Raw genomic sequence first — 21,926 nt, 5'->3', positions numbered from 1 at the left:
CAAGGAAACCAATGAGAAAAGAAGAGAACGGAACCAGTCGGGCTGAATATGCAATGACCTCCTCTCAAAACAACAAAACAGTTGATAACAATGCGGTCGTATAATCCCTGGAACCCCGCTGAGGCGCAGGAGGTGGTAAACTTTCAAAGCACACACGCGGATTATGCAAGGTGGGTGAAATAAGGCAACGAAAGGAGCTCTGTGGCCCAGGACTTCATTTCAGATATAGCGCACGCATCAGTGATTCAGAAGAGAAAAGCAGGCTGCTCTTCAGGCTTGCTGCTTCTCCCAGGGAGGATAAACTGGCCCACCTGGGCTGCCCGGAGAAGAGGCCTCACAAAGGCATAAGCATTGCATGCTGCATCTCGTGAAAGCCATGTCGCGATGCCTCCCGCTTCTTCTTCCTCTCCCCGCCTCCCCCCCCCAAAAAACTTTTCAGTTTGAATTGAGCGTCCAAAAAAAGCTGCTTAAATAGGATCTTTCGAGGAGAAGGTGATCTGCCAGAGTGGCAGCAGCTGATTATAAGTGGGTCTGAGGGTCATGGGTAGGAGGTGTCACCTACATCCTTCTCCAGCCTGGGCAGTTTTGTATGCTTATATTTCATTCTTACCATTCTTATTATTTTGTTATTAAAAAGGGAAAAAGGTTTCTGTTAAGCCATCAAGCAACCAAAAATTGCATTGTGAACTTGTGACTTATCCCAGAAAATTCATCTGCGGTCTGGTGACTATGCAATTTCCATGGCTGAAGACTTTTCAGGCAAAGAAATCAAAATGTAAGATTTTAGCAAATAGCATTGCTCTTGAGAGGGAGATATTATTAAGAGGTGCTTTGAACATTATTACTTCATAATCAGCCTCCTTTTTTGCATCACACTTTATTTTTTACCTTTAAAAAGTTCTTCCTTTGTGAAATTCTACATGTCTCTCTGTGTTTGCATCACACTGATTCCCCAAGGAAAACCCTACAGGAAAGATGTCCTTTGCATCTTGGCATGAGCATTTGGGCGGGATTGTGTTGAAATGACTAGCAGCCCTTTGAAGTCCTCTTCATTCACTGGTTAGTGTTGTTGCCTGAAAGTGTCGAGTCTCCTGAACTGACCCACCGAGGACATTGTAGGTCTGGCTTGGAGGACCGCTTTTGAGGGTTTGGTAAGCTGGTTGTGCCCACGTTAACTCAGTCTCTGCCTCTCCTGGGCAGAGACTGCCAATCGTGCCAAATTCAGCCTCACAGCTTAGTGTTGTACTTCCCGTGACGTGGACCGCAGACTACTTAAAGCAAAGCCAAATCCACCCAAATTCATTTCACGTAGGATCTCAGGTTAGACTCAGTAAGTAACCCTTAGGATAAAGGCGATGCTGGTCTTTCCCCACCTCCTGAAAACTTTCCTTCATGTCACACCTCCACGTGTATGTCTCCATTTACCTCTGTGCTGAAAGTAGTGATGCAGTGAAAGACAAATTTCCACCCTGGCTTCTTGTCTGGACGTCAAGCTTCCATACCACTCGGTCTCTGTGTCCCAGGCGCCGACCCAGTCTGGCTCCAGGACGCGGCTGCGCCCCGACCATCCCGTCCCTCAGTACTGCAACACACCGATGCTTTCAGTTTTATATAAGGATGTGCCTGAACTGCAAAAACCGGACCTTGATTTTGAACGCATTCCTGTCTGCGGTTGGTCTATCGCTGGGATGTAGAGTCTGGGTTGACGATAGAGGAAGATGATGTTCTGCAGACCTTCCCCGAAAAAGCTCCGGGATGCTCAAATCAGCAGTTTCAGCTCAGGCCCATCTCTACTTTTATATTACCTGTTGAACAATAGAGTGTATGTAAATATAAGTACCTTTTCAATGATAAAATGAAATGCTGCTATATACTGCTGTTGAGGAATTTATGGAGTTATTCAGTTAGCTTTTTAGCCTGTCATCGCTATGTAGAAGTTTAGCTACATAAAATTATTTTTCAAAGGCTAGACTTTCTTGAGAAGTGAATGCAATTATAAACGCGGAAGGGAATAAGTAACCCTTTGCCCAGGAATGCGATCGTTCCCTGCCATATTCATGTTGTGTTCTTGCACAAGACACAGTGATATGTTCTTAGATCCAAAGTGGGATTAAATTGACAGAATTTACACTTTGAGTCTAGTATCCCAAATGTTGATTGCCTAAAGCACTTAGCCCCTAAATACTATAATAAAAATATCGCAAGTATATTTCTAGAATATTTTTTGAGCTATAACATTTATTTTGGTGTAGTTACCTATGTTCGCCTTTCTTTTTTTACTCCAGTTGTTTCTGCCTAAACGTGGCATAGTTTGAGACTGGTTGCATGTTTAGCTGAGAGTATAAAGTGTGAATGCAGATGAGTTTAGCATGATACGGGCTCAGGATTAGCACTTTCTCCTGAAGGTTGCTGATTTTATTTATTTCCTAATACAGCTTTAAAAGCATGTTCTGTAAGGCCAAAATCACACAAGGGATTTGTAGCTCATTATGTCCATCAATATGTGTCTGTTTTTGCAAGAAAAAGTCTGAAGAGATGGTCACCGAAGGCTGTCTGATTGTCAGTGATGCCAATGGTGAAATGTCCTCACTGGAGAAGCCCCTGGTGCATGACATCAACCACGGGCAAACCCACCCCAGACCCCGAGGTCTCCTCCAGAGAACATAAAAACTTGACGGAGAGTGGGAAGACAGGGCATTTTGAGGAGCAGCATATGAGGACTAGGATCTGTTTTCAACTCTGCCACTGATCTGCTGTTTACTAGCAAGCAATTTTGCCTCTCTGTGCCTCGGTTTACCCTTCTGTTTAATCAAGGTGAAAATCCTTCCCAGCTCTGTGGCAGAATTTTCAGAGATACAGATGTATCCTATTTGCCTAGGCAGATTTACACTATCAGTACATCCAACAGGCTGATATTAAATAAATGTATTTGGGCACATTGTTGCCATAATATTTCAGAAATAAATGTTCCCCAGTGTGTTTTTTTTAATCCGTTGGCTGAGGAAGAGCAGCAGCAGGAAACAGGCAGAGAGATACTCTTCTTCTTGGCCAGAGCCTTTGCCCTCGGCCCTCGCACAGCGGCACGGCGGGGAGAGATGGGAAATCCTCCACGGGGTAGTTTTGCCATTACATTCCTTCCTGTCTCAGTATAGTTGACTGCACTGTACCAAAATTTAAGGTGGTCTTCAGAAAAGCTCTTGGAAAAGTGTACTGGAAGCAGAAGCCTTCAGAAAGGCGAGGCCAGAGAGGCAGTGTGGTTGGTTGGGGAACGATTTCTGAAGTTTTCTGGTCTGGTTTAAGGTTGTGGTCAACACTCCACAGACTACTTGACAAGCTTTTATGGAAGAGCTTCTGTGCTTCCTTGTTGTACTACAACTGAATACAAAGGGAAAAGAATAGGTTTGATGGACAAGGGCTCCACTAAGCAGTGACCCTGGATCAGGGGAACTGGCGATCCAAAATACAGCTTTACAAGCATTTCAAGGTTATTTTTAGCCACTAAAATAACAGGCATAGAAAAGGCCTGCACAGCTCCCTTCACAAAATAGCCGGATCCCAGGCAGATGCAAAGGTGGCCAACTTCTACGCAGACATTAACTGCTCTGCTCTGACCACCACCAGACAGGCCCAGAAAACTGCCCTGGTCAGTCTGAGGGAGAAATCAGCTCCAAATTTCTTCTTAAGGATCACCACTAGCAGGGAACGCACTTTAAGGGCCCGAGCTGCAAAGTGTTGAGTTTCCTCGGTCCTCAGCAGCGCCGGGAAGGTGGAGCTGGAGCCCCAGCCCTGCGCCCTTCCTGGCTCAGACCCGACAGCGGTGTGACCGGGAAAGCATCTCTACCTTGGATAGGTGCTGCAAAAACAGACATGGAAGGAAAGAGGAGTGTTTTACTAAGTATAAGATATAAATATATTGATATATATCTATACAGAGACCTAATTGTCCAGTCTTGCATGCCATATGGTCACAGCATGTGAAGAGAGTGTGGGCCTCCTGCTCCAGCCAGGTCATGACCATAGATGCTGCCAAGCGATGGAGAATCAGGCCTATGGTAGATATGTATTTACAATACTCCCTGCACCTGTACAAACAAAAGTATATTATTTTAAACTGCAAAATATGTGTTTAAATCAATGCATGAATGTAAATATTCTAAGATCTGCCTTCTTGACTGTGTACCACATGTACAGATGAAAACAAATATTGTTTATAGGAAATCTGTATCAGTGGTTAAATGACTAAAGAGAAAAAAAATATCAGAATTAATGTTGTCATGTTTCTCAAACAAGCCATTAATATATATTTAGTATTTAAGGATATTGCTCAATAAGTATGTTCCGTACCAAAAACTGTGTTGCATATACAGATTGTGCAGTACCCTATTTTAAAAAGGCACCATAATTAATTTTTATTTTAAATAAAAATGTACTTGTAAAAAGTTTCCTGTGTCCTGTCGCTTATGTAGCTGAGAACTGAGTCTACCTGTTGAGGAGAAACGCTGAAGGAGGAATGGCTGCATTGCCTCTTCAGGCACTTCTCTTACTGCCCAAATAAGTCCTGCTTGATGGTTAACCCTGGTCTGGTTTTGGAGAAGCCCGTGGCTGCTGCTCGTGCCTGTGTCTGGCTGGGTTCTGGCTCTGTCTCATCTAACCCCGCAGTTTCAGTCCCAGATGTGTGCACTGCTGGTGCTTCGTAAAAGAAGGAATTACACTCATCCATTCCCGCAGCCCCCCAAAGCTCAAGAAACCCCTTCTCTTTATGCTGGAGGCGCTGCAAGTTTCCCTAAAAACATACTCAAGTTCTAGAGTGATTTTTATTTTTTATCTTTTGCATAATACTCTGCTTATTTTGGTGCAAGAGACAACGTGCAGTTTTATACTCTGACTTCCCTTCACCCTCCCTTTCTCGCACAAGAACAAAAGCAAATTATGGACCAGTCCTTCAGCGGATCGACACTGATTTATAGCAGCTAAACCCGAATCCTTGGGCCAGGATTCGCCCCGCACAGGTTTATGAGGTCCTCTGGAGCCAGGGGCTGTCACAGCCTGAACCCTCCTTCCATCCTAAGCCTAAAGTCACTCCCCGGGGACCTTCAGGTGCCCAAGTGAGGTCAGCTGGATTTGAGACAGGGAGGGTGGGATTTTATGTGTGGGGGCATCTTAGTTGCCTTTAATTCCCAGGACAGGATTCCCTCACGGTACAAAGATTTGCCAGTCCCTTGGGAATGATTTCATATCCCAATTTAAAGACGCCCTTATTCGGAACAGACCAACACTGATGCAAAACGATCAGGTGGCAGTTTAATGAATTACAGCAATAACCATTACGGCATGATATCCAGCAGACTTAAATATCAGCCATGTTTTGCAAAAGAAAACCACCATGTTAAAATCACCCTGTGACCACTGAGAAAGAAAATGCCCACTGAGAAAGAAAAGGACGTTACTTTGAAGAGGAGACTGCCACAACTGGGAAGCGACCACTGGGAAACCAGTCAGCAGAAAAAGGTAGGGCACAGCCCTGGTGAAATTCAGGTGAGGTCCATCAGTTCCTAGTAACAGGAAAAATCTCACTGCCATTTGGCTGAACTTTATCCATACTTTAGTCATGGTGAGGTGGTCACAGGAACCAATGCATGAGCATGTGAAATAGTGACCCAAGTACTCCTCAGCAAGCAAGGAAGTATTTGGTACAAATCTGATGAGACCAGAGCACAGCAGAAGAGCTCCTAACTAAAAACCCAGGGTTATGTTTTGAGCTTAACTGAAAACATCGCTAAATAACAGGAGACACAGCAACTTGCCGTGCTGAAGAGCTTGGTGTTGCCTGGTGTGCTCTTCCTCCACTGCTCCATCACTGGGAACCAGCCTTACTGTACCAAGAGAGAAATTAGATTACCAGGGTTTAATATTATTTGGAGAGGGAGCAAGAGATTTGTAATTAGAGAGATGCAGTGTATTATGTGATTTTGGTAATATACAATCATTATCAAGTGCATTTCACTGGTTTCATCTGGACACGTGCATTGCCAAGGTCTACATCATTTTAAGAGATGTCCAGTACAATCAGCTTCAAATTACAGCTTTCCCCATTCCTGAAAGATGCTCTGATTTGGGCATGCTTGATTCATGCAGGTGTAATCTTTGCCTCCAAAACAATCAGATGTTTTAAAAAAAAAACACAGCTGATGTTCTAGTATGTATTAGCCTTCAGTTACTAAAGTGTTAATATTCTAAATATTAGCAGATGTTTCTTTTCTATCAAAAATATCCCTTCAGAGTTGATCTTCCGTTTAATAAATATTTTATCTAAGCCACTTCCTTAAGGTTCTTTTGTAACTATTATCTCTTCGACCATTTTTATAGCACAGAAACAATTGTCTAATTGCAAGCCAACAGAGAAGTTGCCCTTGAAAGTGGCCTGAATCCAGTTAATTTTTTTTTAGTATTCGGGAAAAAAAACCTGGGAATATTAATACCAAGATTCCTGGCATGTTCTGAGCTTGTTTTATTTTTGTTTCTAGTTAAAAAAGCACTCACTCTGCTGCGTTTAAACACTTCTCCTGCTGCTCCTGTCTTGCACCGTGGCACGGTTTGGTATATCCATTGGGAATTAGCAATTCTCCTAATTAGACTGAGCATCTGAGCAGTGCCTATGCCATGCCACCGTCTTCCCTGCCCATCCCATCCCAGTGTGAGCATCCATACTGTCCCGCGCGGAACAACTCAAGGTATAGCAGCGAAACGACTGAGGATGATGTTGTGGGTGGTCGATCCCCACTTTACTGTATATTATAAATAAAAACACTATACTCACGTAAGAAGCGTTATTGCACTGACCAGAGTTTGTGATCAGCCTCCAGCACTGCTGGGCAGGGGGCTGGACGTGGTGAACGTGATGCACGGAGACCCAGCTCTGCATCCCTTAACAACTTATAAAAGAAAATCCTACAGGCTTTAATTTCTACCTCACTATATAAATGGCAAGGCTTTAACAAGCCGATTTTCTTTCTGGCTTGTTGGTTTCCTTAATCTGTGTGCTCTCATAAAAAAAAGAAAAACAGTTCAATGGTATTTATGTATATCTGCCTGAAAGTATTTTATATTATATATTACTGTGGCTGAAAGAGAAAGGAAGTTTCTTTGTAAATAGCAGCTGGCTGTTTTGCTTTCCTATGCATTGATATAAATTTCATGAACTCGTTTTCGTGCAGCAGAAAAAGAACTCGGAGCCGGAACGTGAATAAATTTCCCTTTACGTTCAGCATCGCTTCCCCCTGCACACGCAAACAGAAATGCTTTCAGTATTTAAGGTTCCATTTAACACAGTCGCAGTCGGAAGCAGAAAAGAATATATAAAGAAAAGCAGTGGTATGGCAGACACATCCCAGTGAACGAGCCTGTGAGCCAGAGACAGCCTTTCCTATTTTGATTTGTAATTTGAGGATAATTCAATTAGACATTTCAAGCAATTTAAACATTCATGCATTGTCCGGCACCAAAGCATGAACTGTTCAGCAGCAAACTAGACCTGACAGCCTTAGCAGGCTGAGGAAAAATCCCAATGTTTAAAATGAAAAGCCCTCACCTAATTGATGCCTACTGGAAAATTTAAAAAAAAAAAAAAAAAAGAGGGGTGCAAGGGAGGACAAGGCCGGTGAGAGAAGTACAAACAGCAGAAGGAGGTGTATATCCTGGCTGGGGGCTTCACACCTCATTTGCAGCCATTTGCTTAACAGAATATTTCAAGACATGTACGCTCCTTTTAGAGAGAGATTAAAATACAAACACACCTGATCACCCATCTGCTCCACCTCGCTGGTGGTAGCTGAAAGGCAGGCAGGCGTTGAGGAGCAAAATAGAAGGGAACTGCTGATGGTGATGATGACGATGAAAGCTGGATTCCTCCTGCCCGCGCTTAACAGCATCCAAAAGGCATCACCAAGGTCCCGGTACCGTGCCCACGCAGCAGGTGAAAGTCCTGCCTGGACCTAAGGCCCACTTAGAGAAGCCGGAGAGCAGGAAAACCCATCCCTGTGCCTGCAAGGAGTTGCATGACTCCTTGCCCAGCACCACGTGTGGCGGATGCAAGGGGTCAGGGACCCAGCCCAGCGATAGCTCAGTGATGTTAAACACTGTGTATAACAATAATGCAAGAAGTTCAGGGGGAACCTCAAACAAGGATGCTTCAGAGCCTTGTTTGCTCTAAAGGCACTCTCCTCTGAATCCAAGGGAAGGAAAGCTGCTTGTCTTCTCCCCAAGAAGCTGTGCTGGAAGCAGAGGGTCACGCTAACCTATCAACTGGCTGGCTGGCAGGCAAGACTGCTTTCATGGACACAGATTTGGGCTGCTCAAAGTCATTCTTTTGGTAACAACTTTTATAGGCAGGTGATGAAAGCATCATCATTCATCAAGTAAAACTTTTCTGGCAGGCTAGATCCCTTTCGTGTTCCTTCAATGGCTCATTGGGGAATCTCCGGTGCAGAAAACTCACCTGCAAAACTTTTCAGGAATGGATCACGCCTATCCCCTCTTCATTTTAAGCATCACGTGGGACCAAGTTTGGATGGCAAAAAACTGGAAAAGTACATAAAGTAAATGTGGATGCCAGATACAGTGGTAACTTTCCTTGAGCCTTTCTATTTGAAGACCCAGTGTCCACTGTGCTTATAACCTATTCAAGTGTGCTGAAATTTTCCATGCTAACTGCTTGCTGCAAGCTGACCTTTGTATTTGTCTAGGGGCTGTGGAAGACCAATCCCATTGCTTCCAAGAATAATATTTGGGGAAAAGATATTAAAACAAAACCCAGCAGTAACTTCCGACTGTTTTATTGAGAATCTCTAATTCCTCCAGTCTTTGGAGAAAGGATTAAATTTAATAAGCAGATCGATGCTTTTATTGCCAGTTACAAGCCTCTGGAAACTCATGATTTCCCTTCCTTACAGACCACTTGAATGGGACAGGTAAATCATCTGAAAAGTCTGTTTGCGGTAAAGTTGCTCCATCTCTGATACTCCTACTAAAATTAAGACACCAAATTTCAGTCAGTTCTTGTCCAAGAATTAATCAATTCAATATCTGTGAATAAAGTCAAGGGCAGAGCTGAATAAAAGCGATTCAACTCATTTGCTTTAAAACCTGGAGTTTTGGAGGATCAAAACTATTTAGAAATTGAGTTCAAATTAGCAGTGAATTTTACTCATAAAACATTTGCAATATTTAGAAATGGAGTGGAGAAGAGGGGACCCTGAAATGGCAAAGCATTTATTTTGGGCATTAAAATATGTCATAGACTGAGACACAGCAGAAAAGTTGAATATTCCAACTCCAAAAATGTTTGGGACTGGCCCAGAGTACAATCTTTTGATTTGCCAAAAACAACCCCACATTTTCTTTTCGTTCTAACTGAACACATCTCCTTCTATGTTTTTTTCCCCCCCCTAATTCTACCAACAAAATAAAAACTCTATACTTTCCCAGCTCTACCAGACACCCTTGAACATTGCATATTTATCTCATTACCAAAGCAGAGGTTGGATTCGTTCGTCTCATCCTTTCCTTTCTGCCTAAAACAATGAGAGAATGCCCAACTTTTAGAGGAGGATTGCTCCATCTTCCAATATTTTGGTAGAAAGAGACCTTAGTAGAATAGAGAAACCACTTAGCAGAGATAAGCAGAGTCTCACCAAAGGAGAATCATCCTACTCGCTCTGTTAGTGGGAATGAAGGATATTTTCAACATCTCCTGGTTGAAACAGGTGACTGGATCATACATGAATGTAGAAACAAACCGTCAGCATGAGAAATCCCTCAGACGAATGACCACATGAATCTACTCCACCTTCCTGGTACCTTGGGCGGTGCTTAGACGAAGCTACAATTCAACAGCTACTCAAACACGCCTCAAACACCGAGGTGTAGGCACACCGACCCACGCATATGGATATACAGATACACATGGGGCCTGTCAAGAAGTGGGCAGCAACTATTTGCAATTTTCCATGACAATGTGGTGTAAACTGTTTGGGGACATCTTTTGAAGCAAGCTTTTCTCCCTGTCCCAATCACTAAAGGGAAATTGTTATAATCTGATTTTCCTTTGAAAAATTGCAATGGGAAAATGGAGTGGGAGATATCTCTGGGTTTATTCTTTTCCTAACGTTTGAAAGTACTGATAGTGCACATCTGAATTACTGAGGCTTTACGGGGGTGGAGGAATGTACCTGAATGAAGAAATTACAGATTCAGCAGCTATGTTGGCTTATTCTTCTCATGCCTCATCACCTGCAATATGAATTCAGGTCTCCAAATAGGGTTTTCAGCTGCATTTGAGCAACTCATCGTTTTCAGGTTATGATCTTTCTGACCCGCAGCTGTATTCAGGGAGGTTGTCCAGGAAGAAAAAAAAAATATGCAATTTTAGCAAGCAGTTCCCCAGCTGAGGCATCAGACTGTATGGTACCCATAAGGTCACCCACCAGCTTCACTGGCCCTGCTAAAAGCAGTAGAACTACTCCTTAGCAATAGGCATGGGGAAAAGCACCAGAAGTTTATTTTAATAATTATAATTTCATGTGAGAATTGTGTTGTTAAGATCCCACAGAAGATGGAGCCAAGCACTTTGCAGAATTAAAATTTAACATTTCTGAGACAAAAAAAAAAAAGTCTTCTCTGAAAAGCTATTTACTGTAAAAACGGGAAACGGATCCATCATAATTTTGAGGGATGCTCTAAATTCAACATTCCCTTTATAAGAGTTTTAACTTATGAAAATGAGTCTTGTGATGAAATTTATACTGTGCTGGCTGCCATATAAACACAGTGAGAGACATTTTCTTCCCAGCACCATGGGATCTGAACAGGCCCAACTTCTGCTGTCAGGACCTTGGGGGATATAAATAATATTGCAGTTTCATTTGTCATATGGGAGAAGGTGTTTATTCTCAACACCTATGACTTATGAAGCCCGACGTGCAAAGCCATTGAATGTCTGACGCAAGATTCCTCTCACCTACTTTTAACCAAACTAAAATTTTGGTGCTTAATGTATCTAAATTATCTAGAGCCTTGTCATCAGCGGAGAAAGACAGCGCCTCCAGATGGCAACCCATCCTACCCTGAAATAAGCACCTATGCCTGGGGGGCTGAACGGCCCCAGCCTGTTTGATTGTGCACGAACAACGGCTGCAACACGGGACGTGGCTCCCAGGGTCTGAATTTATGGATAGTGAGAGGGCAGATGCTGCCGCACGCGGGCATTTCAGCAGGGGGTTATCATCCAGTCTGATGATGTAGACATGCCCATCCTAGTGGGAAATAATGCAAAATTAAGTAGTAGTAATAACAACAACAACAACAATAATAATAGTAATCATTAATCAGAGTCGGAACAGTCCATCCAAAATCGGACATATTCATACAAGCTTCTAAAGAAAATCCAACCTTATTCTGGAAAAGACAGTGGATTAATTAATACAGAACAGGACTTCAGAAAATTTGAAGAAAAACATTGTGTGTATGTGTGTGTCCATCTGTGTGCAATTTAGTTCACCCTGAGTAGAAAAATGTTTTTCTGGAAATAATAATTCTTGGACAGACAATACCTTTGAGGTCACTTGCACAATCTGGTCAGGCATCCACTGAACGGGACAAATGAAAAGACTGCGGCACATCCTCGTAGCTCCCAGTTAGCTCCAGCACGGCCAGCACAGGCTTCCACAGCAACTGCAGGGTCGCGGCTGCTTGGAGGCCCAGCTTCCCCCTCTGGAGACAGAAACCCAACCTGGGACCTGATGGGGGTCCAGTGAGCACACGGGAGAGGAGCTCAGGGTCCCAGCCCAACTTTCTGGCAAGGCCATCTCCCTCCATTGTTGACGTGAATGTGGAAACGCAGGCTACAAACATATTAAAACATAAAGCCCCTCCCCCCCCAGCTCCTTACAACCCATTTTCTTTTTTTAGGTTAAGAAAAACTGCAGTGGCCACAGGACAACTCCTTCAAATCTGTTTTGCCTCCTGTTTTTGAGCAGTTTCTCATATCAGACACGTAAGTGAGGATGTGAATGCCCATTGAACTGACTCGCCTGTAGGGTGAGGGGCTGCAGTGTCCGTCCAAGCTGGCTGGTCGCACGCCATCTACGGGAACGACCAGAGGTGCCCGAAAAGCCAACTCATCCCTTCTGATGGCTGCAGTCTGTCACCGTCGCCTGAATTCAGCACGCATCGCACAGACGTGCCCGTTCTCCGAGGGAACCGAGCAGCTGAAGGCAACATGACACTCCATCAGCTTAGGCAAGCTCCAAAACAATCAGCACTGAGTTTGCACCAATGGGTTTTCAGGGATTTTCTGCCTTGACTTACATTTAATGAGCAGAAATAAGGAAAAAAAAAAGGTAGAAAATAAGAAAAGCTGAAAAAAAAAGGGAATCTAAAACATACCAGCTGCCAATTCACCTTTCCCAAACAGCTCTCAAGCCCCATTTGCTCCAGTAAAATACACCTTTATTCCAGGAATGTTCCTGCTGATGTTATTTGTAGTATGAACAGAAATTTTTAAAATAGGTTTTTTTGCAATTGTTTTTCAAACCTGCTCACTGCTGTCCTGTTTACATAAACAACTTGTCTATCCAAGGGGAGATCTGCTTCGGACCAATTTCTTTTCGTCAGATTGTGCATCAGTAGCTCTAGACTTTGCCTGGAAAAGAATAATAATTTAAAATCTTGCTTTGCCCTGTGTTTGTTTTCAACTGTAGCTGAATTAAGACAATGACCTGTAAATAACGCGTATGAACCACGAGCCAGATGATCAGCTGAGGCTGCAAAGCCTTGATGCTGGATTGGAGAGGGGATCCCAGCCATCAAAGGCATTGCAGAAAGTATGATGCCCAGCGGATGATCCCAGCTGCTAACAATTAAGGATCTGCGGATGCTGCCAGATCTGAAGAGCTGAGGAGGGAGAGCAGAGTTGTGTGGTTGGTGTTTTTTACAGGGTGGTGCACTATGTGTGCTGATTTCAGTGGCTGGGCTCCCATGGACTTGGCTGGTGGGTTCATGTTCAGGCTTTCAAGACCAAAGGGAGTGCTGTTGCATTTCATGCAGAGTTCTGGGGTTTGAAGTAGATAAGAAGAGGATGTTTATTGAAACCAAAGTATAAAAGATTTGTCTGAAACTTCCTTTTGCATAGAGGAACACAATTTTAAATGACACTGGAGGCAAAACCAGCTATTCCATATTATGTTCTGCCCATTTTATCCCATGCGTAATATGCCAGGAGACAGACTAAGGAGATGCACAAGTGATGAAATTCCTGTTTGCAGGGGAGGGCAAAAAATCCTGCAGTAACAAAGACAGAATTCAGCCATGTATCATATGATAGCGATAACAAAACTAATATAAATGAGACGTGACACTTGAATGCTAGAAAGACCTACATTCCGCATTTGTTGTGATGATTCACAGCAATGAACTTGACCCCAAAAAGAGCTACATAAGTGCTCAGTATTATTAATGATAATCATTATTCAGAGAATTCCCAGATGGATTAATTCAACTTCCTTTCCACAACAGCTCCGGTCTCCTTTTATTCAGCATGTCCATTTTATTCCCTTCTAATTAAATGCGATTTTCTCAGCAGATGCCTTCATTTTTTTATTCAAATATTTGACTCAGCAGAGCTGAGCAATGGGCATCCCATCCTGCCCGCCCAGCGAGCGCTCCAGCTCTGCCTCGCAGCCATCCTCGGGGAATGACACCGCTCTGGAAATGCACTGAAGGGAAAAGCTGTCATTTTTCGATGAGGCCCACAGTGCGGATCATGTCCTCCTCTCTGCATTGATGTCAAATGATAATCACAAGGCCAGCCCGTGTGTTCTTGGTGTAACTTTTAGAGAATCAGTCTTATCAGTATGGTAAGATTATTTACTGGTTGATTCTGTTTTCATGAGTGGGGTTTTTTTCCCCCATTACATTTTTTTTCCTAACCTCCTAAATACTACCATGATTTATAGCATTTTTATTCTTCACAAAAACCAAGGTACTGAAAGAAAGAACTGTCGTATGGGTAACATCAATTTCTCATAGAGTCCCCCAAGAACAGAAATAATGCAAAGGTCTTGCCCTACTAATTGACTGCATGCTGCAATTTGTCTCTCTCATAGAACTACACGTTCTCATGCAAAATAGAGCAGCTGCCATAAACCTGTCCATTCATAGAAATGAGCTGAGATCTTCACCTGGTAAATAGTCATGTAAATCCCGCTGGAGTCAAGGAACTTCAGTTTTATCAAAAGCAGAGATCCAACCCCTTTGCTCCCTTCACAAAGATGCCAGAAAAAAACCCAGTCCTGTTGTGAGCCGATATCTGCCTTATTCCCTCTCCCCATCCGTGTTGGCTGTGGTTGCTCCCGCACAGCTCTATGCCCTCTGCCTGAAGCTCCAGGATGGCTTCCAGTCTCCCAGAGCTTTTAATTCCCTTATCTCCATTATTTAGACAAATGCGGAACACTTCTCCAGACATGTTGCAGGGCGCCAGTTTATCTGCATTAATATAATAATGAGCCTTTATCCACAGTATCCAGCCTCTCCTTAAAAATCAATCACTGCCTGATGAATGTTCTGTAAATAGGGGGATCTCCATGCTGCAGTACTAGATGTACTGCCCTCCTCGTTTGATCCTGCTCAGCTGAGTTTCACTGCTTTTCTTCTTGTTCTCCTCTTCCGACATCACCTGGCCACTGGCTGTCCTAATGTTTATTGTTAAATAACCAGTGTGAAGAACATTCACGATCTGTTTAATGGGACCCGTGTCACACATTCAGAGGAGTTTAGCTTTAATGCACTTACCTCACTGGTCAGGGGCACAGGGAAGCCGAGGTGTCCTGAGGCTGTGACTTGTTAATGAAAACTGTTCTCTTTGTCTCTGTACCGCCCATGAAATCTTGCCATGGTCAGGGTGTCCCAGGGCTAAGCACGATACCATGCAATTACGTGGAAAGAGGAAGACCATAACATTTATTTTACCCTGGGAACTGTATGAAGCTATACTGTAGCAAACCAGCCAAGCAATACAGAGCTTTTTGTATGACATACTTATTTTACCTGGCTTTTTGGGGATGACCTTTTTCTTTTAAATACCAGATTATAAAAACTATCACAGAAAGACAAAGCTGAGTATTTTCCTTATGCTCTGTCTTCCTATAATTTTACAAATTATAAGAAGGCCTCTCAGAAACATAATCCTATGCATGTAGCCATATGTGCACACAGCATTTTGAATGCCGCCTTCTGGGGGCTCTAGATGTGCTGCTTAGGACAAGATATGCTTTTTATGCTATGGAGAAACCTTGTCAAGAAGTAGAAAAGGACACTGTCTTTAAAAAATGTGGCAGGTCACCATGTTTTACTTGAAATGGATAGGGACTCTAAAATATACAAATCTAATATAGATAGGGAAATAAGATGGAAAATGGCTTCTTTTTGAGCAAAAGACAGGAAAAAGGACCTGTAAGAGTCAGTCCCAATTTTATGACTCACCTATTGGAAAAGAAGTTTCCTTCATTGCAGGAGGATAGTTATCTTCTTCCAGCTCCTTGTATGAATTTCCATCTACGTACGGACTCTGACTCATCGCAGATGGGCATACCATGAGAGAGGTCCAGTTACGCTGGGCACTGTGCAGACACATAACAAGAGATATTCAGTCTCCAAAGAACTGAAGAGAGAGCAAAAGCTAGGAGAAATTGATAAATTTTACTCCCATTCGAAAATGGGAAAGTTGTGGGACACAGTGGCCTGCACAGAAAGGAAAACTCACAGGGAATAGCCCAAAAGCCCGCACTTCTCGGGATTCCCATAGCATCCAGTGAAGCGGGGAGATCTCAGCAAGAGTCGTCTGTGTTCAGAGTGTAACCGTGTCACCGTGGCCCTAAACCACCAATAACCACCTTTGGGGACAGCTACCCTCTGAGCTACAATGGCCCATCTTCTGTCACTGTCTGTGGTGGAAACTTCTGCCTTTCAATGCTGCTTTTTCCTTGGCATTTTTCCTTTTGGAAGAAATGTGGTTTTTCTTTCCATGGAGAAAGCAGTTCAAAGGCAGGGTCTCTTTCCCTAACTTTCCTAAAGAGAAAAAGGAGGTCATATATGCTGGCATTTTCTTGTAACCTCTTTCACCATCTGCAGACCCTCATGGTCTGCTTGTCCAAACCAGTTAGGACTGGAAGGTTTCTATTTTTCTTTCTAGCCAGGGGAGAAAGTTCATAAAACAAAAGGAAAATGCCTCAGAGTAGCATTTCAAACAGAAAATTATCTACCCTGAAGATGTGAAAACCCTTTTTGCTATATTTATCAGTTTCATAGCAGAAAAAGGTCAAAATGTGAATTTACCCAGCAAAATCAGAAAAGCCTCTTTAGGCTTCCAGTGTCCCAGCTGGCATAAAACTAAAACTGCATCTTATGGCTTAATGTTGGCAGGGCTTGGCTTTTTGTTGTATAGGAAAATGTTGTATAGAAGGTCTGTGGTACTGAGACAACACAGGGTCGGAAAAATCAGATTAAAATTAACAGTCCACAACTGTGGAATTAAAAACCAAAACAACAACAAAAAGCACCAGGAAAAATGATGCAGAACCACTTCTACTCTAGAGAGAGCCAAACCCATTAAGCTAATGAGTTAAGCAGCTGATGTTTTGACCTGATATTTTTTCTTCATTTAGGATCTTTCGTTCTTCATGCAAGAAGATCTCTCATTATTTCTTATCTAAACAAACCCCAGTATACGGGCATTCTTCTGCAAACAGTTTGCTGAGAAAATTGTCCTCTAAACAGTCCCAATCTAAAATTTGAACAGTGTGACCAATGTGACCTATTACATAAATTCTGTTTCTCTTCCCTTGTGAGCCAATGACCTAGACTTTATAAACAACTTCCTTTTTATCCCTCCCTCAACAATTAGTTTCACTGCAAAATAAGTTTCCTTTTAAGATTTTTACTTTTAAAAAACAGCAGGGAGATGGATGACAGGACTCTTTAATGTAAATCCCTGCTCTGTCACGTACTGCTCGTAAGACACGGACACAACAAACAAAGCCAGATCCCCAGAAGACATGTGACAGAGCAACCCAAAATGCAGGGCTCAGGAACACCTCTTCAGCTGCCGCCTGGATTGAGAGGGGCTTAAATTCACTGGCTGCTGGGATCCCCCCAGTAGAGCAGCTCAGTTCTGGGCACACACATGATTCCATCCATCCAAGCAGCCCCAAGAGCTAAAATTCATCAGAAATCACAAACTTGTCATTTCTTCTGCCCTGATCAGACTGGGCTGTGGAGGGAGACTCTGTATTCGCAGCCTGGGCTTAGGGCACTGACAGGGAGGAGGGGGTCGTAATCAGTGCCCTGGTCTGGTCAATATTGTGCAAAGTGGGGACAGAGGAAAGAAAGGAAAGAGATCCCTACCCAACAACGCCGGGAAAGGCCACAGACTGGAGGTAAGAGCCAGATTCAATTCTCGGTATAAATCAAATCGGCAAAGCAGCTGCTTTATCTGCCAGAGACGTGGGAAACATTTCATCTCCCCATGCCCCACCATGGTGGCTGCGCTGTGTGCAAGTAGAACTGAAATGGGTTAGGTGTTTAACTGAAACCAGCCAGGTGTTTTAATATGTTTTTCAGAAATGCTAACTCTGCACCAAGGAAGGCAGATACCGCCAGGAATCATTTAGGCACTGAAGCCCATGACCGGTGATGGCCAGTCACGTCAGTTTTGCGGGCTCCTGTGGAAAACCTCCTCTAGAAATGTTGAACACAAAGATTACTGCAGGTATATACAAGCTTGCTTGTCTTCATCAGCTTTCACAGCTTCCCAAGGAGTAGTCCGCAGGTTCCCAGGGGCCTGGTGTGTTGAAAAGCATTAAGTTAGAGACTGAAGACGTGTCTGTGCTCCGAGTGCAGCGGTTTGCAGAGGTACCTCAGCTAACACTGAGTGAATCATCATTGAAAGTAAACACCTCCATTTTCATGACAGTATGAGTAGGCACACAGAGGAGCTTACATGCCGTGACTCCGTTCCCTTGCAATAACTCATTCATGCTTCTGTATTTTGTATAAATATTCATATCTTGCAATAGCACATCCATTATCCTTCTTCTCTATCCCGTATAAAGAGCCACCACTGAAGCCAATGGATACTGACCCACTTCATACGACACCAAGGAAACAAATATCTCTCCTTTGGGAGGGCTCTTCCACACCACACTCACAGTGCAGCAAACAGGCAAGTGGGGCAGGCCCACCGTGAGCACTGGACTCCCACACCTTCATCCCATAATGAAGGAGAAGAAAGCTGAGGAACGGGGCAGGCCAGCACCACCTCCACACCTGGGACCATCACCGTGCCAGACCTTAAAAGGCTTTGCTCCCTCTTCAGTATGTTTCTGCTCCCTTCCTCCCCCAGGGAAGTTTCTGAGATTAAAAGCTTAAAAAGTCTTCCAGTCGTGTTAGGAAAAGCGGGTGCGTTTCATGGGGTCTCTTTAGCCTCTCTGTCAGGATCAGAAGAGAGGAGATGGCTTGCGTCCAGCCCCGAGCTTCCCCTAGGTGAAGTGCACAGCATCCCCGGCAAAGTTCCTGGGATGGGTAATTAAATTGTTCCAGCACAGGCTCGCACGCCTTCCGGGCTGGCACGGTGGGGATTTAGGAGGAAACCAGGAGCGCAGCCGGGAGTGGGTCTTCTGAGTCCAGAGAGCTTGTTTTCTCATGCTTTTCCTATTCCATCATGCTCTCCAGAAAAAATGAATGACCAAGCTTGACTTTTAACAATTTAATTTTCTGAGTGTGTTTTGGCATTGATCAAGAAGCTGCGTGTTCTGGACTTCAGGTGATTGTCTCTGAATTGTTACTCGCTATACGTGCCTGCAGTGACTATACATGCCTGTGACATTTTTGCTAAGCTAATCAGTTCCTGCTGCTGAAGCTTAATAACTGTTACTCCTCTGCCATGCAAGGCCTGAGGTTGTTCTACTAAGGAAAACAAGGGCAGAAATTGAATCCGAGGAGGAAAAGTTTCCTGCAGGATCAGAGTTTTATATAAGCCTTAATCCTTGAATACTTCTGAACAAAATACCTCATCAAAACTAAGAAAATGAAAACATCTTCTACTTTTGTAAGCAGCAATTTTCAATTTTTTTTTTTTTCACAAAACAATCATTTACTTACAAATCTTGGAGAAAGTAATGCAGACTGGATTGCTACTCTTGGCCAGATTCTGCCATTCCTCCTACCTTGAACCGACTTCATTGCCAACCTAATGTTAGCTGTCATTACTGATAAATGTAAAAGGATAGCACTGGATTTTGGTCTGGTATTTGCAAACTTCCCTCTTTTCAGTTTTTTCACGTGTTTGATGACTACATTTCGAACCTTTAAAGAAGGCTTGAAGAAGAAGCATACGATTTCTTTAACAAAAAATCTGCATGCCCTCCTCCTCTGGGGGAAGATGGGCTCCAGCTCCTGTGTGCAGAAGCGACAATTCAACATTCTCCTCTTGCCTCACAGGTGGATATCCTACATATACCAAGGAGCTACCTTAGGGTATAAATTCCCCTAAAAAGACCAGACATGTACTGTGTTATGTATGCCTGCTGGTAGCTTGAGGTCCAGAGCTCTAGTGATTCAAAGCACTGAAGGGATCAGACATTCAGAAAATTAAAAGCCATCTCTCCTGTTGCTCATGTCTTCCTCCTTCTGCCTTTTTTTTTTGCTAGGGCCTTTCTTTCCCCATTTTCCCCTTTGTTTAAATTTAAGAATGTCTCCTTGGTTCCTAACAGGAAGAAATACTTCATCTTAGAAATGTTTATGGGTCACTGACAATGATGCGCAATTTGTGTTTTGCTCATTAAGGACTTCACAGTCAAACTTCAGCTCTTTCCTGTCTATTGCTTCAATTAATCTTCCATTTGGCATTTGCCTGCCTATTAACACTAATAAAATATTGTTATGGAAACATATCAAGTTGCCCTTCTTAGACTATAATCACTCCTTCTGGCATGAAGTACAGACAGGTTCAATCTGGGCTTTAAGTTCACTTCTAAATTTCAAAACATGATACAATCTGCAAAAATTCAATAAATTAAACCCTCTTTCTGCTCCATCTTCGGTGTTAGCTAATCTACTTTTTAATTTTGGTATACCCTTAAAACCAGGTATCACATGCAGAAAAAGTTGCATCTGAAATGTTTCTTGAGTGGGTAGTTTCCCCTCTATGAGCACTGGAATCTATTAAGAATCATCAAATAAATTTTTTGCTTGGCTTTATTTTTTTGCTTACATATCCATGTGGAATTTCTTCCACTGGCCCATTGAGAACCCATAACTACATCAGTTCTCCATCTCTTGGGCTCATTCAAGTTCCTTTTGAACCTGCTCATCATCTTTTGTGCACAGAAGATCTTTACACAGAGACACCGGGGGTAAGGCAAGTTCCTTTTACACTTCTCAGAGGGCTTCACATGTATAAACATGTTTCTCATAAAACTGCTCTGAGGAAGGTCAGTTTGACCTCCCCCGCAGTGTGATGAAGGAACTGAGACACAGCTGCTTTGTCTAAGATGGGTCCCACTCCAGGACCAAGAGGATGGAAGCCAGACCTCTCTTTTCCATGTCCAGTCCCAGGGCATTCCTGTGCAGGCTCATTTGGTGCCTGACAATTGCTCGAGTCAATGGAATCACTGTATCTCACTTAATGAATGCCTCAGATTAAACAAAGGTTTTTTTCCTATATGTATATTACACAGTGGGTCTACACAAGTCCCAGATTTTGTTTGCCTCACAAAAGCATAAAACATTTGTTTCAATGTTTCAGGGACAGTTTAAACCTGTGTATGTCAGAACTGAATGTAGTATCAAAGTATATATATTTGAAAACATGACTCTCCGTGATGGCAAAAAAGATCAGATAATTTGAGGACAACCAAATTTAATTATGTAAATATTATTTCTTTTATTCCAAATTTTTTGTTCCTAAGCATTAATTTAGAGGGGATTTTAGCTTGGCTAATCCAATAAAGAGCAATGACTTGGAATAAAAACAGCGACAATTACTCCGAGTCCTCTGCTTTCCCTTGTAGCAAGCAGCCTATCCCACCATTAGCTTTTAAGCTTTCAGACACATCCTTTCCATCTCACCTACTGCTGACATTTCCCAAATGAACCGCCTCCATGGACAGCAGTGTTTCAGCAAACAGTCATTCTCTCCTGCCACAGGATATCCTACAGCTGTCTTATCCGGCAAACCTAATCAACCTGCTGGGGAGAGCTGAATTATTACAGATGTAAGGCTGATTGAAATCAGTGATTCCCTCCACTTAATCCCAGTGTAGAAAACAAGCCTTTGCATATATAAATATCAAGTTATCTCAAGCAAGTATGGAGCAATAATGACCCGAAATACCTGTGTTGTTCTGTCAGTACTGCATGAATTGCTGAAATATTTGGGAAACCGATTGAATGCTGATTCCAAGCTTGTTTCAGATTGTCATCCTGGGTATAGCTTTCTATAGGAATGAGTCATAACAATTACAACTTATTAGATTTCTTAGGGAAGAAGTCTTAAATAAGCCTTTGCAGATCTGGCCAAGATCTTTTTGTATATCTTTTTCACAGCAGCTGATGCTGAAAGAGCCTCCAGGGACAAGGGCATCACAGATTCCCAGCCTTGGACATGGCACCTTGGATCAGGAATAGAATAGAATAGAATAGAATAGAATAGATTCAGTTGGAAGGGACCTACAATGATCATCTATTCCAACTGCCTGACCACTTCAAGGCTGATCACAAGTTAAAGCATAGGTTTGCCATGGCAAGAGGAATAGTACTGTGGAAGTCAGGGAAGACTGTGAGACTTCAGAACAAGTCAAGCACCACCATATTAGGGA

General features: G+C 43.0%; 1 protein-coding gene across 2 annotated transcripts in view; it reads left to right on the top strand.

Annotated features, from left to right (window-relative positions):
* PRIMA1 (proline rich membrane anchor 1) overlaps positions 1-4,439 on the top strand; it is a 54,764-nt gene extending 50,325 nt beyond the window's left edge. The window contains exon 5 of one of the 2 annotated variants that reach the window (XR_008466327.1): positions 5-55. Coding sequence is in view for 1 of the 2 variants with exons in the window: in XM_054200783.1 (XP_054056758.1) it covers positions 5-104 (100 nt within the window). In the remaining variant the exon portion in view is untranslated. Of the gene's footprint in view, positions 1-4 lie in introns of both variants that reach the window. The other variant, XM_054200783.1, reaches the window with a different exon arrangement.
* Positions 4,440-21,926: the final 17,487 nt, after the last annotated feature.

Source organism: Rissa tridactyla, chromosome 4, assembly GCF_028500815.1.
Source record: "Rissa tridactyla isolate bRisTri1 chromosome 4, bRisTri1.patW.cur.20221130, whole genome shotgun sequence".
Classification (NCBI taxonomy): domain Eukaryota; kingdom Metazoa; phylum Chordata; class Aves; order Charadriiformes; family Laridae; genus Rissa; species Rissa tridactyla.
This window is presented reverse-complemented; position numbering and strand designations above follow the sequence as displayed.